A 16,213-nucleotide genomic window follows, 5' to 3' on the forward strand; every position below is an offset into this window, starting at 1 on the left:
CACCTCTTGCGCGTGCGCACGACTCCATGGCCTTTTCGGGCGCCTAGAAATTAAAAAAATGCATACCTCGCCGCGCAAGTTTTGTGGAAAACACGTAGTCGTCACCTCTTGCTTCAGGTCAGACTCAGCAGATGCTGTCCCTCTTACGTAAGCGACTAATTTAATAGAAACAGAGTGCACCACACCAAACAAAAATTAATGCAGCCGCACATGCAATCCCGCATTTTGCCATATCTCTTGCAACCAATCACCACTGCCTAAGAAAGAATGAGGCACACAAGGAAATCTTTCTTCTTGGATGTTAATTTTATTTACAAAAGAAATGACTTTTTGAGAGCAAAAGGTCTCCCAAGATTCACACAGCTCAGTCACGTGCGCTTTGGTACATCGCAATGCTGCCACTCTCACCATTCAAAGGTCCTCTCTTATACGTTACAGAAGACATGCGTGTCCTACGGAATTGGCTGGCACATAAATGCAACATGTATAGGTATAATACTTTTCCTTTTGTACGTGACAGCAGTTCTACTATATAGCGTCCCGAAAAATGTACAATGCATTCCTGGGGTCCATATGACATTCTGCCGCTGCACCTTATGTTCATGCCAAGAAACAGCAGCAGGCAGCAGTAGCAGTCAACTCAGTGCATGTGAACGACAACAAAACAAAGAAACAAGAGCTAAAACTGCAGAAAAAAAATCCAGCTACACACAGAAGATAAACATTAAACATATGTATAAAATAAACATACATTTAAAGAAAATGACCGGCACTGACATGGACATTAAATATACACCAGTATTTACAACTATGTTTCACAAGGTAGCACTGTTCAGTTCAAGGTTCTATAAACATGCACACGACACGCACACAAAACTACATCTACGCTTGTGCTCTGGAAAGAATGATCATCTCATGAGATAAATTAGGCTAGGAGGAGAACGGGCTTTCGGGGAGGCTGTCAATTCATGTCATCAAAAAGAAATGTGCAGTTACAGAACAAATGGTCGACCACCTAAAAAGCACAACTCTCAAGATCCCAAGGTGTGTACTGATACACTGGTGAAGGCACGTGACTTTTTCAGTGTAACTCACAATGATGGTACATACTTGGAACACACAGACCATGCGTACATAACAAGCAACATCCGATGCGAAACCAAACAAGACTGCTCTTGAAAGCATGAAGACTGAACTGGCCCACATTTCCAAGAGAAACGCATGAATAAACTTGTCAATCTTACACAATCACTTTTTTCAACACCTGAAAAATATGGTCACATCGTGCACTCTTCATAATAATTTACACAAGCAACACCTTGCTGTTCCGCAACAATATGCAGAAAGATTTCCAGCACGCATCTACAACAAGCCAACTCACCAGGGCAGACCCTCTCAAAGCTCAGTCACCACATGAACATAAAAAGCATACCTCAGACCCACTGCTCTCCATGCTGTCAGTTCCAAGAATGAAAGTTGAAGTCCTATACAGTAATGTTCAGAGAAAGCAGCCCCCGTTGCCACCACTCAAATATAGATGCAGAGCCGGTATAGAAACACAAGTTCTCATTATTTGGCCTCAGACACAACAGTGGCACCCAATGGCAAAGCGCATTTTGTTTTCTACAATTGGATTCTGAAGAAACACATCACGGCAACAAAAATGCTTGATTCACGGGAAGGAGGGAAATAGCCAATGACGAGAGCAACCTGCTCACTGCAGACAGCGCTAATTATCCTGCACTGTAGATGTAGCTACTGCAAGCACATGTAACCACGGTCCCACTCCATTGGTGGTGTGCTGGAAACCAGTCTATGAGAGCAGCACTTAGTGAAGGGGGCATTTAAATGGGCGAGGGGCCTTTATTGGGGCTTTAAAGCACAGACTAAAAGTTTGATTTCTATATAAGTGCTGCAAATTGGAACCTAGTTGTCTTAGACTCAAAAAGGAATTGGGTTTGAATGCCAAAAAAAAAAACAGCAACTCAGCACTGTCCTTCCCACCCTCTTCAGCTCTGGGATTGCATTCTGTAGAGCAAACTCAGCATCTAATACAAGCAAAAATAAGTTACATAAAGCCTGAGTCGGTGACGCAGAAGCATGGCAGAGCACATGTTTCTATCTAGTATTTTACCAGGAAGAGGACACTAAGGACACTAACGTAAAGAAAATGGCATACAGCCAACAGTCTATGCAAAACACGAAACTCATGTAGGCATTTTGCATCTATGCACGCATTACTTGCATTCTGAGGTGAAGAGAAAAAAAATGAGAGAGAAAGAAAAAAAAGCTCAAACTCAAACCAAAATTGAGAGATGCCCTCAGCATGAGTCTTGTCTATGCATGATATGCAACGCTCGTATGCGACGACTCCGCTCACAGGCTATTTTTCTTTCCTCGTATATGACAATGCTAAAAAAATCTCCCAACATGCTTTGCCTGCTCTGACACAAAACAAACACCGTGTCTGAAGTGGCTCTCCCAAACACACTCATCGTTACACATGCACAAGCCACATTCCAGTACTCTCCTGTAGCTTTTGTTTTGCATCCAGCAGTTAATACAAAAAGAGGAGCAGCTTAATACACATTTTCACAATAACCTATTCTTTACCTTCCTACAGGTATATTGCTCTCACGTTATCGGGCTTGCACTGATCACGTTTTACTGCTCTGATGAGCAGGAGGTCTTGCATGGAGTGTTCATGTTAGCTCAATCATTTTTAGCTTTTAGCTGAATGTGTCACTGGTCTGCACTGACACCTCTGGTAGGCAAAGAGACCCTTAGAGATGTTTAGCAACACAACTTTTAATTGTAGAGCTGAATGCAAAGCTCTCGAGCTTCTGAGATGAACTCAGGTATAAATTAAGGGCTGCTAAAAAAGTTTGACCGCAGTAACAAGCAAAAAAACAGCTGCATGATCACCTAAAGAGCGCCAGAGTATGCTATATTATGACTTACCTAGAAGCCAACTTTTGTCAGAGTTCAGAGGCACAGTGCACAAAACTATTTCCCACTTTCCACACCAGCGATTTCGCGCAAAATGACAGCTTGAGGTGTGTATTCCATACCCTTTACAATGTTCAAACTCAAAAAAAAAAAACCCTGCTGATGACATTTCAACCACAGAGCCTCATTCAGTGCACTCCATACATTCAGCATGACCCGCATGCTCCTGCATGTAATGAAAACTGAACAAAAAATGCAATATCTTGGAGACACTGTGTAAATGGCAATCAGACAGCATCAAGGCTGCTGCTGCAAACAGTGGCAATTGTAAATAACATATTAGATGCAATATCATAGGAATAACTTGGCAAAAGCAAACAGCTTTACCAATCAATACGCACAAATGATTTCACTCAGCAGTACGCAGAAAGGAAAGAGCGTGTCAAAGTTAAGGTTGGTATTTTCGAGCGTACAAGCCCAGCCCAAAGATCAGCTACTCTTTTTACTGCAGTAAGGGAACACAGAATGTGGGGGCAGAACCCAGACAGAGGCATACATGACTGGGTAGCTAGCACATGCATGTTATGCACACACAAGCATCAAGTATGCGCTAACACACATTTATCTAGTTTCCATCCAGTCTTTTTATGTTCATTTACAGCAGTAAAAAAGCTGTCGACCCCAATGATCACCTTGCATGGTTCTCTTCTACATACCATTCAGGGTCGTCTCTTATATGGTTTCCTTTATGTTGGCGCAAAGTTGCAAAATTCGCATCACCAACTAGCCTGCCCCTGTGCTTCAACCGCTGTATGAAATCTTTCAAGGTACAAATGCAATGGTTGCCATAGGTTACTTAAAAATATAAAAAACATCAAATGTCTAACACATTCCGCTTGCTTTGAAGCAAATTAATTGACCCTCACAAGTAATTATTCCTCCAGCCATTTCTGCTGGCATACATGAGACAAGTACGAATCCATGCACTACAGGCTTTGAGATAGTAGAGGGTCCGAGGCGTGATCCCCTCTAAAGTATGCAGAGGACATAAAAAAAAAAGAAGAAAACAAGGAAGGACAAGAAATGTTTGCATTATTTCCATCATAGAATCCTGCAGCCAGTGAACACAACAGAACGTCGGCTAAACACAGCACTATAAACTACTATAGGGTATGGTGGTTACGCTGCCTGACTAGTTTTACCAGTAGCATGACAAGACTTAAAAAAAAGAAGAAGCAGGGTGCAAAAAATACTAAACTCACAAATGATGTGCTTCGAGCACTGTGCACTATTATATATTACACTATTATGCACACACAGGGAAGCACACCACATAACATAAAAAAACAGCTGATATGCAAAAAATCAGAACTAGAAATGAAACCACGTTTAACATGGCCCAGAGTGCTGTCACAAGAACTACAGGCTGCTATGGAAACACATAAATACCATTATGTACAAAAAGAAAGGAAAACAGCAGCATAAATAAGAAACTTCACATAATAGCTGCTTACAAAACAGACACTTTAAAGACATAAAAGCGTGTACAGGACAACTCATTCACATGACCAGCTAAGAGGAAGAAACTGAGTTCTTGTAATGCATTGCTGACCCGTCAAGCCCAGTTATGAGTTTACATGTAAACACATCTGCTGGCATTCTAAGCAGACATCATACATTGCAACAAGTATCTGCTGCAAAGGTTGAAATTTTGTCTTCAATATGGTCAAGCAATTCTAGAAAATTGACCATAAATCTAAGCCACCCGTGGGCAAGCCATAGGTACACAAAAAAAAGTAACCGTTACCGGTCTGGTTTCTTAACAGTGCCTCCTTTGCCTGAAGAATTACTTTATTTTATTCATTTCTTTTCTAAAGTCGAGAAACATAACTCATTGAAGTGTAGTTAAAACATTTAAGGCTTGACAATGAGTGGAATGGCAGTAAACTCATAAGATTTGAAAACAAAAAGCACAGGACAGGGTTAAATTTTGTATGGTTTAACAAGTTTCAGTTTTTCAATGTGTGCACGCATTGCAATGTTAGGTTATGTGAAATTAGCTGCTCAGTTTTGAAGCTATTTACATGGAATCTGGAATGCAGTCAGTTGTGTAGCATTCTTTAATTAATGTGGCTATTACTGCAACATAACTTAGTACAACCTTACAAGCAACAGCCAGCCATGGCATAAAAGAAGTGGGAGCTTGGATAGCACGGAGGTCTACTTTCCAATCGGAAGTGGAAATAGTCAAATACCAAACTGGCACAAGTCATGTGGTAACACTATGTCTTTTTCCAACTTGCAAGATGTGCCAGAACTGAAAGAAATCCTTCCTTTGCCTTCCTTTGCCTCAACATGAAAATTCCAGGCCTATATGAAGTAATCACAGCTATATCACCTAATCAGTGAGCATGCCTGTGCAATTTAAAGACTGCTGCATGACAACTTTTTGGTTACAATAAACTTTGAGCAAAAGTCAATGCAATACAGCTTATGAAAATGTGCCAAGTATGAAATACCTTTGACGGTTATTCTAGTTACATGCCTTCTTTACCCCAGCAAAACCATCAGAACCTCCCACTTTCATGAATTTGGCTAGGAATATGGCTAGGACCCCACACAGTGCACTAGTTCAGACAAGACTCTGCTGGTGGTCTGATTATGGAGAAGCCAGGATGTACAAACACTGAAAAAAAGAGCAGTGCAGTACATAACACTGGGAACCTTGTCTTCACAGCACAGCAAAATGCTTCACTAAAACTCTGTTGTTGACTTTAAAACTGGTACCTAAGACAAGAGGCAGGAGCTAATTAAAGGTCTTAAATCATAAAGAGGGACAAAATGATTTTCATATACACTAATGAGTTACACGCTACAAAAAAAAAAAAGCCGTTGCATGACCATGAAAACCTAACCCCTACCAACGTCTTTTCAAGCAAGCCTGTGTATGGTCTGATGAAGTGATGATGTGCAACACATTTGGCCTGTCAGTGCACCCATCTAGTCAATGACTTGCAGAACCAATCGAGGTTGAAACAAAGAAAGAAAAAGTCTCCGGTAATACATTACTTCATTAAAAATAAGGACCAGTAAGGTTCTCAACATGTCCTCGGTAAAAAATAAAAAGCCAGGGCAAGAAAAACAAGGTGTGGAGAATGACAGTGTGTCATTAATCCTTGCACGCACACACTGCGAAACACTGCCATCACTGAAAACAGTCTGCACCTTTCCAACGATGAAGTGAAACAAGCCACGCGAAGTAGTAGTCCCATTGAGTTGCCAGAATGAATTTCTTGTCGCAGGTCTCCGCCTGAAGAGAGCAGCTATTTTTTTTTACAAGCTATCTCATCACACAAGGCGATCTCCCTGAAGACCTGGCAATGCTGCGCCCATGTGCTTGGGTCCCTAGAGCATTAGAAGAGCAGAAGAAAGAAAGGATCAGGATGAACATCCAGTGATTTAAAAAGCAGCAATTTTTCCTTCACGCTCTTTCTGAACTCGCAAAAACAGTAGTTCAAATTATACAGGCTACACAGCTGTACATAAAAGGCAGTTCTCAAATGGCATGATAAGCGAACCGCATACCGTAGCAGACGACAGCACCACCGATACCCTGCGAGCGTCTGCAAGTGCACCCTATGTTTGTAAACATGGTGTTGGTTTAAGCCTGATAATGGCACAAATAGACTGCGGACTTGTGTGTACAGCAGTGCACAATAGAGTGGACAATAGAGTGGACAATAGAGTGGACAAGAGAATACATGGCCGAACAATGTAACGCTGCATAGACTGAGCGCAAACACTGCTATGAGCAGTTAAAAAAAGCAACCTTTCATCCTTTGGTTTATGCCTGTATGGCATCCGTTTTTCGCAATCACTTCCTCGCAGCTGGCACACAAAGTGACCTTGAAGCCAGTGCAAGTACATGTGGCAGGCGTGCTCTTTCCTGTATCACTGCCACACAATTATTTTGTTGTTCTTTGCTTCACAAACTATGACCAAAAAAGGAAAGCAACTGGATTGCATTTGTGATCCAGTTGCCCCGCAAAACAGTGCTACGCTAAGCAAAAATTCTTACGGCACCTGTGTGGGCACAAAAGTTTTCAATCTATCCAGTGCCCTTAAGGTGTGCCAGGTCTGTTCCCATTAATCTATATTAATCACAATTTTACAAACGATAAGGAAGCCCTGCTGCAGATACAACAGTTTAATACTATAACACACAGTAGTACAGTGTACTATGCAATGCCACAAAGTAAACAAGCCAAAGCAGACATTCACTGTGACATGCAAAGTGAGGAAAGGCAGACTTACATCGTCAGGTCTCCTTTCAGTCCCCATGATAAGAAGGTTACTAAACTCGTGCTCAAGTAGCTGCCGTACCTGCAAATAGAAATGTATGCTCATCAGAACCAGGCCATGGTGAAGTGGGCATCAGCAACAAGTCTCTTCGGAGTCTGTTCAGCAAGGCTAGGTAGCCGGCAAGTACACAGACTCTACAAGTGATTCACTGTGCGTAAACTTGTTCAGTTCCAGTTACAACAGTTGTTTCACTCTGCTTGTTTATAATTTGTTACCTTGGCAGAAGCAATGTTAGACTTCACATGAAGGCCTCAGTGTAAAGGCAGTGAGTGCACATGCCAAATTGCACTATCAGACCTCTCCATTGCTCATATATGAAGAAATGACCTCCAGAAGCGAGCTTCTCTGCAGAGCATACTGCCAATAGCCCATTTTTCAAAAATGTTAGGCTACCTTCATGACCATGGTGCATGCACAAGTAATGTAGGGGGGCCACCAATTTTCAGTGCAGCAAATGCAGGCACAGTTCATGGATTTTATGATGTGGAAGATGTTTATGTGGTTCCCATGACAATGCCAAGTACAGTCAAATCTCGATATAACGAATTTCAAGGGACCACTGAAATTCATTCGTTATTTTGAAATATCGTTACAGTGAAAATCGCGTAGAGTAGTGGCAATAATTAGAGATCACCTACCTCAGCTCTACAGCAGCGGGTACGCTTGGAAATAGTAATTTCCGGCCAATAAATACACATGGTTGAACACACAGCATTTATTTGAAAAAAATCAATGATATTTTTCTGCTTTGTGGAGGACGAACGGTGCAAGACAAACGACTCGATGTCGTCGACTTTCTTGTGTACCGCCTCGGGCACACTGACAGAAGCTCCAAGGAAGACTTGCACCTTCCCAATGGCGTTCAAGACATCAGAGCTTGAGACGCAGTCGTCCGGACGATCAGCAATCTCTGCCTCCACGTCGTCGTCGTCACTGCCATCCTCCGGCTCGCGAACGCTGCTCACAATGTCCTCAGTTGTTAGCTCCGCCACCGTCCACACAGCCGCATAGCACTCGACATAATCATCGAATGTGACCGAAGGGTCTATGGAGAGATTTTCTTGCGCCTCCTCCCACAACTCGCTTGCGTAGTCGTTGTCTTTGTATTCACGATCTTGCGGATGGGCTGGCATCTTCAGTAAACTTGCCTTCCTCCAGCAGTTTCGAATGGTGGTAGGCCTAACCATCTACCACGACCCGGTGAGCATCTCCGCGGCCTGCTTGACATTTATTGCTGTTGGCTGGTTCATTTAAAGGTTAATTAGCAGCCGCTGAACTAAACGCCTTTGAAATTCTGTCTTCACGCTCTTAATTATCCCCTGATCCAGAGGCAGGAGTAGTGAAGTGCAATTCTGGGGCAAGAGCTCGAGGCACACATTTATCGAATGTTCACAAGTGCGCCGAACAGTTGTCAACAATCATCAGGATTTTCTTGCCTTCCTTCTTCATTTCGCTGTCGACCTTGAGGAGCCACTCAGAGAAGATATCACTCGTCATCCAAGCACGGCTGTTGGCTCGGTAATCACACGGCAGCGACACTACATTTTTCATGCAACGAGGTTTTAAAATTTCCCAATGACGAGAGGCCTGAGCTTCTTCGTGCCAGTTGCATTACAGGCGAGCAGCACGGAAATGCGAACCTTCGCTTTCTTCCTGCCTTTGCACTTCATGCCCTTAAAATGCATCGTTTTCTCAGGGAGGAGCTGACAGAAAGCACGCGGTCTCATCGGCGTTAAAAATAACATCCTCAGCGTAAGATTGCACAATTTCTTGAAAGTAGCCGTTCGTCCACGCAGTGGCACCCTGTGCATCCGCTGCTTTTTCTTCTCCGGAGGCCGTCTGCCAAGTGATCCCATTTCTCTGACAAAAACGGTAGAGCCACCCGGCACTTGCTTCAAAACCAGCGACTTCAAGAGCTGCGGCGAATTCCCGCGCTTTTTCCTGTAGCATTGGCACCGACACTGGCACACCTTGCAATCCGGCATCCTTGAACCACGTCAACACTGCTTGATCAACGTTTTGAAAATTCCCAAGCCGCAGCTGTTTCCTGCTTGGAGCAAGCTGAGACCCCTGGTGAAGCTCAACTATTTTCGCACGATCCTTCAAGATGGTCGCAATGGTCGACGGCGCCACTCCAAGCTCCTTGCCCACGTCGATCTGCCTTTTCGCGGCATCAATGTCCCGAAGAATGATGACTTTATCCTGCAGCGAAAACTGCTTTCGCTTATTTTTGGTGGGCACCGCAGAATTCATCGTCGTCCGAGGGGCAGAGTGATCGCGCGGCAGCCGAATATCAACACGTCCTCACCAACCTGAGAGAGACAACGGCGCGGGTGCTCTGCAGGCTCAGAGTAGTGCGCAAGAAAAAGTAGGCCTAGTTACACATTCTACCTGCACGTTTGGATTTAGATTTGGCTACGAAACCCGTACCTCGTTTCCCCAGACGTGGCCTCTGCGATTGGCTCCGGCAGCGCTGCTGGAGCCAATAGCGGAGGCCACGCCCTAGATCGGTTCCGAACTTGCCGCTTTCCTTTCTACGGTGGATGTAAATTCGTAGTAATGAGGTATTTAACTTGAGTGACAGCGATAAAATTGCAGTCGTTATTCTGAGTTATTCGGTATTTTGAAATTCGTAGTATTGAAAAATTTTTACATTGAAAGCATAGGCCTTCGGAAGGAGATTTTTGAAATGTTCGTAATTCTGAAAAAATCGTTAATCTGAGGTTCGCTGTAACGAGATATGACTGTACAGTTACCAAGAACTGGCTGGCCCGTTCAGCCCTCCATTCTTATATGACTGATGGCCGGCGATGCCATCTGTTGATCAATGCGTAAGGGGGAAAAGCAAACTTACACTTTTGAAAAGTATGACACAAAGTCACCTGTTCGTGTCAGGCACTCAGTCAGCAAGCTCAGAGCAACTTGCAGTGCCACAACATTTCTGTTAACTCCAGTGAGCTACCAACAACATGCTAAAAATAAGAATTGTTATCTGCCATGATGAGACAATTATCTATATGATGAACAGCAAAACAGTAGCTGGAACAGTGAGCTAGCTAGCTAGCTAGCTTCAACTGATTCACATAAAACCAATTTTATTCACCACTGAATATACCCGCTGCAGTGGCTCAGTGGTCAGTGCGCTCGGCTACTGATCCAGAGTACCTGGGTTCGAACCCGACTGCGGCAGCCATGTTTCCATGGAGGCAAAACGCAACAGCGCCCATGTGCTGTGGGATGTCAGTGCATCAGTGCATGTTAAAGATCCCCAGGAGTTTGAAATTATTCCTGAGCCTTCCACTGCCGCACCACACACCTTTATTCCTTTTTTCTCTCAGTCCCTCCTTTATCCCTTCCCTTACAGTGCCCAGATGCCAGACAGATACTGGATACTGCGCCATTGCCATTTCCTTTCCCCAAAAACGAATTTCAATTTCATTTCACCACTGAATACAAAAAAAATGTAGTCACAAAATATCTGCATTTAACTGCCTAATCTGAAATAAAAAAAGGACCTGATAAGTAACGTTCATTTTGTGTTACTGAAACACTTTTTGAGCATGGCAAATCATCATCGTCAGCCTGACTACGACCACTGCAGGGCAAGGCCTCTTCCATGTCTCTCCAATTAACCCTGTCTTTTGCCAGTTGCGGCCACTGTATCCTATCCTTGCTAACCTGCGTCTTCCATCTCAACCACCCATTTAAATTTCCGCCAACCCCTACTACGCTTGCCTTCTCTTGAAATCTACTATTGTTACCTTTAAGAACCAGCGGTTATCTTGCCTTCGCATTACATGCCCCGCCCAAGTCCATTTCTTCATCTTGATTTCGACTAAGATGTCATTAACCCGCATTTGTTACCTCGCCCACTCTGCCCGCTTCTGGTCCCTTAAAGGTGCACTAAAGAGGAATCTGAACTTGTCTTTTTACCGCGGGAACTTGACATACAAGTTCCCAGTTTCCCAGCACTCTTAGAAATCTCAAATTATTGTGCTGTGCAGCCGATTTCCCTAATTTAAATCGGATTAAACGTCCCGGCTCCCGCTTTTTTTTTAACTCAATGCTGAGGGTAGGAGGAGTCAACCAATGCGTGGAACGCCTTTCAGCCAGTCCCATGGCGGCTTGCCGCTCTTGCATCGCCAGAGTGATACGTAAATCAAAGAGTCCACGCGTATTTTTACTTCCGTGGGCCTAATTTGCGGCTATGTTGCCTGCGACCGAAAAACTATTTTACCAAAGAAACCCAAAAAAGAGAATAAAAGTGAAAGCGAAGCCACCACAGGTCTGGCTGAAAGGCACTCCATGCGTTGGTCGACTCCTCCTACCTTCAGCATTGATTTCGAAAAAAGGTGGGAGCTGGGACGTTTAATCCAATTTAAATTAGGGAAACCGGCCGCATAGGACAATAACTTGAAGTTTCTAAGAATGCTCGGAATGTGTAGATAAAGTTCTCGCGGTAAAAAGACGAGTTCAAATTCCTCTTTAGTGCACCTTTAACGTAACACCTATAATTTTTCTTTCCATAGGTCGCTGCGTTGTCCTTAACTTGAGCTGAACCCTTTTTTTAGCCTCCAAGTTTCTGCCCCATTGGTGAGTACCGCTAAGGTACAGCTGTTGTATACTTTTCTCTTCAGGGATATTGGCAAACTGCCATTCATGATCTGAGAGAACCTGATGTATGCGCTCAACCCCATTCTTATTCTTCTAGTTATTTCCCTCTAATGATCAGGATCAGCACACGGCAAATAAACCAACCCAATTATTAGACAAAATTCTGATGATCATCTTATGCAAACATAGCTGCTCTATATACAGACCAGTAAACCTAGAGTCTTGGAAAGGAACCTGTTAGCCATTTCAGATCCCTTTTTGAATGCCCACCCTTGCTTCATGCAGATGTCACGTCACTTCTACTATCATAATGACACAGCAGACAGACTGAAGCTGTCACGCTTTTCCAACAGACTCACAAATGGCAGGTGCCAGTGGGAGGACAGCAGCACAGACAGCATGCCAAGAAAATGCTGTCATTTGCATGCCTGACCAGCAGTAATAAAGCTATCTGCCTGAGGAAAAAAGAGATACTGGATTTGCACAATTATAACAAAGCCCCGACCGTAAAGCGAGGTGAGAGTTCGGTGCACTATCTCCAGCCGGTAACAAAGTACGCATCAAACAAGTTCACCAAGGATGCAATAGCTCTAGACTTGGCCATCCGATAGGAAAGTAATGTTGACCCCGTTCAGGGATGAAAAGCAGTAATTTTGGAGCACTATAAGTCCCAAGAAAAAGCTGTCATCTCTCCAATACACCAGAGCCCCTGAAGAGTCACCTGTGACCTGCAATCACTGAAAAGACATGGCCTCCTGAGTAGACTCTTGACAATGTGTGGCCTTGTACTGCCCATGCAACTGCACCAGCAGCCAAAGACCTGAATTTTGAGTGCCTCCCACATCTGCCATAGCGCCACAACCTCGCTCCCAGCGGCCACCACATTTTTAGACTGTTGAAATGGGTGACGAGAGGGAAAAAGTTCCCTCTGAGTTATAACCAAGCCACTTTTTTTTTCTTCTAAAGGCATTTACAAACTTCTAGAAAGCCAGTAAGCTTACATGATGCGCAGCAGAGACCGTGCCAAAAAACAACAGCATTCGATTATTCCTGCAATCAATAAATTTTCATTTAACTGCGATTTTCAGTTGAACCACTTTCTTATTACAGCTGACAGCGCAAACGGTCTTCTTAAAGCAAAGTTTTATGTACACTAATTTTTCTCAGCATTAAGTCAAGTACAGGCTTTGTCAAGTTTAAAACCCAAGAGGCTTGTGTTCCTGGCAATGCTGTGTGGCTCATTATTCATTGCCAGTGTCCCAGATCTCTTGAATGTCAGAGGATATCTTGTCCTCACCCATCTAATAGTTAAAACTTCCACGGGTGCTATAGGAGTCCCACTTTACACGCTTAGAGGAAAACACATTGAGCTTCTTGCTTTTGATAAACACTGTACACCTAGGCACAAACTTAGTAATGCACCGAGGCCTTCTTGGTTCCTGACCTGAATGTTCTGCGTGGGTATCTGCAGTGCCAGGGCCAGGGCAGAGTGGTCGAAGGTGTCGTCGAGGGCAACCAGGCCTCCGTGCACCCCTGATTCCAGCAGGTTGTTGGAGTACTCACGCAGCCCAATGCTGTTCACCCACTTGATCACTCGCTCATTGGACCACACCACCACATCTACAAGGGGGAAGGAAAAGTGTTGGCGCTATGGATAACCACAGACTACAACCAGCAGTACTGCATGCTGGGTGAGAAAAACACGAGACTGAAGGCGCAAGTGTAGCATGCTTGATACAGTCAAACCTCGTTATAGCAAGCAAGTAAAAAATCATAAGCTAGTTCGATACAGCCGAAATTCATAATATAAAATTTCATCAAAAACGCACAAAAGCAGTGCAGTTTAGCCAGCAAACAAACGCCAACTCAGACAATGCATACTATCAAAATGGGGAGACCTTTTCCAAAGATTTAGCTCCATTTCAAGGGTGCTCGCAGTGATTCTAGAGACTGCAAAAACCCAAACGCCAGCTAGGGTGGCTTCACCACATCCCAGCTATGTAGCATGAAAATTGGTACATTACAGCGAGCACTCCTGCTGTTATCCGCACCTCTGTGACAGCCGACATAGCACACGTTGGTTACTGCAAGGTTAACAATTGCCCACACCGATAATTCCGGGACGCTGTCACTGAATGCGAGAGGTGTAATGCCTGCTGACCGCTTGGCCTCCAACCCTCCGCGCCACTCCATCTTTTATGGCGCTGTTTGACAAGCGCAAGAAAAGAACACTAGTGCGAAGTCAAAGCATGAAACTTGGAGCGAATGCTTGCCACATCACCACCAGTCATTTGCGTAGTGCGGCGAAGCCTGACACCTGCCATTCGAATGGGCGCTGCTTGGCATTGGAGAGTTCAATACATCCATTTTAGAGCCAACTGTGTTCAATATACAGTCGAACCCCGCTACAACGAAATTCACGGGGTGCGCGGAAAATTTCGTTGAAGGGGAATTTTTGTTGCGGCGAAATCAGCGCAAGAACATTGTTAAGTTGGACAACATAATCCCAAAACATCATTTATTTCCAAAGAAGTCGGTCAGCTTCTTCTGCTTTTTTTCTGCCACGAGTGCCATGGCGCGACTTTCGCACTCGGTGAGCAGCTGCATCGTGACATCGTCATCGTGAGCACCAATAAATCTGCGGAGCACATCAAATACTTCCATCACTTTTAGTGCAGATGGTGGTGCTAAATCCTCTGCGTCGCTGTCATCATCTGATGAGGCGTCGCTGTGGCGAACGCCATCAATTATGGCTTCACCACTCTGCTCCTTGGAATAAAAGAACTTTCGCTTCTTAGACAAAGCCGCTGTGCTTGTGTCAATTGCAGCGCACAAGCACGAGTGAAAAAAACTAGGGCAAACGAGCTGCTGCTGTTGCCAGGCTGCTGCGTCCTTTGGCGACGGATTGGTTGCAGCTCTGGCTTGGAAAAAAACTGGAGCTTGCAACCGCGTCTTGCCGCAAGCCAGCCGGCCCGATGGTCATCACCACCAAGCAATGGCGGTCCTCATGTGCGTTTGAATAAGTGGATCAATTGGTTCCAGCGAAAGTTTAGTGAAACAAAGCAGCGTGACCTGCAGAAGTACACAGATGGGCGGCGATATGCTTGTTTTATTTAAGATAGATTTTTAAACCCAGCTTCGCATAGCAAAAATTTCGTTGAAGTGGAAACACACCCCAAAAATGGTTCGTTATGGTGAGAAATTTGTTCCATTACTTTCTATGGCGAGCTGACGGGGAAGTGGAACTATTTCGCTGAAGCGACGTTAGTTGTAGCGGGGTCCGACTGTATAAATTATGTTTTTATCAAAAATATTTAGGAAGAGTTCGATATAGCCAACAATTCATAATATCCGTTTGTTACATTGAGGTTTCACTATAATTGTGTCGCAGTTTTTTCCGCCCACTGGACGCCATGCATCAACTTCCAAATACCCGAAGGTATGCTCAAATATCTCGGAAGATGCATTGCCCTTCATACCTTTCCTGCAGTGTACCTCCTTGTGCACTGGCACAATCGAAAGAGGCAAGGCAGGCTGGGCAACACTGAATGAAAGCAACCCACAGCTGACAACTCTGCACCAAGAGATGTATTGTTTTTTAAATTATGATGTAATATAAATTGGGCATACAGTTAAACCTGTCTATAACGAACCTCCGTACAACGAATTCCTCGATTTTACGAAGTTTTTCTATTCCCCGTCTCCAGTCCCATAGAAATCCATGTATTTGTGACCTCAAAGTAACAAAGTGGCCGTGCGAGAGAACCTCCAAATAACGAATTTGCCCCGTCGACCGCCTCGTCTTTTTTCCCCATATTTTAAGAACATAGAGCTAAATTGTGCCAATTGCTTCGTTAGTTAATGATCAAGAACGATGAACGCCTCAAAAAAACATTCGCAGCGGCGGCGAGCGAGCATCATCACCCGTCCGCTCGGTGGTGATGATGATAATGCACAGGCGCCGCTTTATTGCTTCCGCGCCGGCAGCGCCACTCTTTGGCCGCTGGAGAAATCACTTCACTTCGTATGCGTGACACTAGGTGGCACTACACGCGTTTCTAAAAAAAACTTGTTTTCAGCTGGCGCTTTCCGAATCTGTTTCTTTGTTCCCTTCGCTGCCTTCGCCGTGCCGGCGTGTGCGTGCTTTGTTCTCGACTTCGTATATCTGTGCGCCGGGTCGCGTTAGTGCTTTGACACATCGAGAATGAATGCGTCTACGAAGAAACGGAAAATATTGTCTCTTGAGGACAAAATTGCTATTCTGGACGCCGTTGCTGCAGGCGAAAAA

The 16,213-nt window shown here is 44.3% G+C and overlaps 1 protein-coding gene across 2 annotated transcripts in view; it reads right to left on the minus strand.

Annotated features, from left to right (window-relative positions):
* Positions 1-287: 287 nt before the first annotated feature.
* The window catches only part of Liprin-alpha (PTPRF interacting protein alpha), a 77,942-nt gene continuing 62,016 nt past the window's right edge, over positions 288-16,213 (minus strand). For both annotated transcript variants that reach the window (XM_077662204.1, XM_077662203.1), the window contains 3 exons: positions 13,370-13,545; positions 7,264-7,332; positions 288-6,354 (listed from right to left, as the gene is read on the minus strand). In XM_077662204.1, coding sequence (XP_077518330.1) covers positions 6,298-6,354; positions 7,264-7,332; positions 13,370-13,545 — 302 coding nt within the window. In that variant the 3' untranslated portion in view covers positions 288-6,297. The remainder of the gene's footprint in view (positions 6,355-7,263; positions 7,333-13,369; positions 13,546-16,213) is intronic.

This window comes from Amblyomma americanum, chromosome 4, assembly GCF_052857255.1.
Source record: "Amblyomma americanum isolate KBUSLIRL-KWMA chromosome 4, ASM5285725v1, whole genome shotgun sequence".
Classification (NCBI taxonomy): Eukaryota; Metazoa; Arthropoda; class Arachnida; order Ixodida; family Ixodidae; genus Amblyomma; species Amblyomma americanum.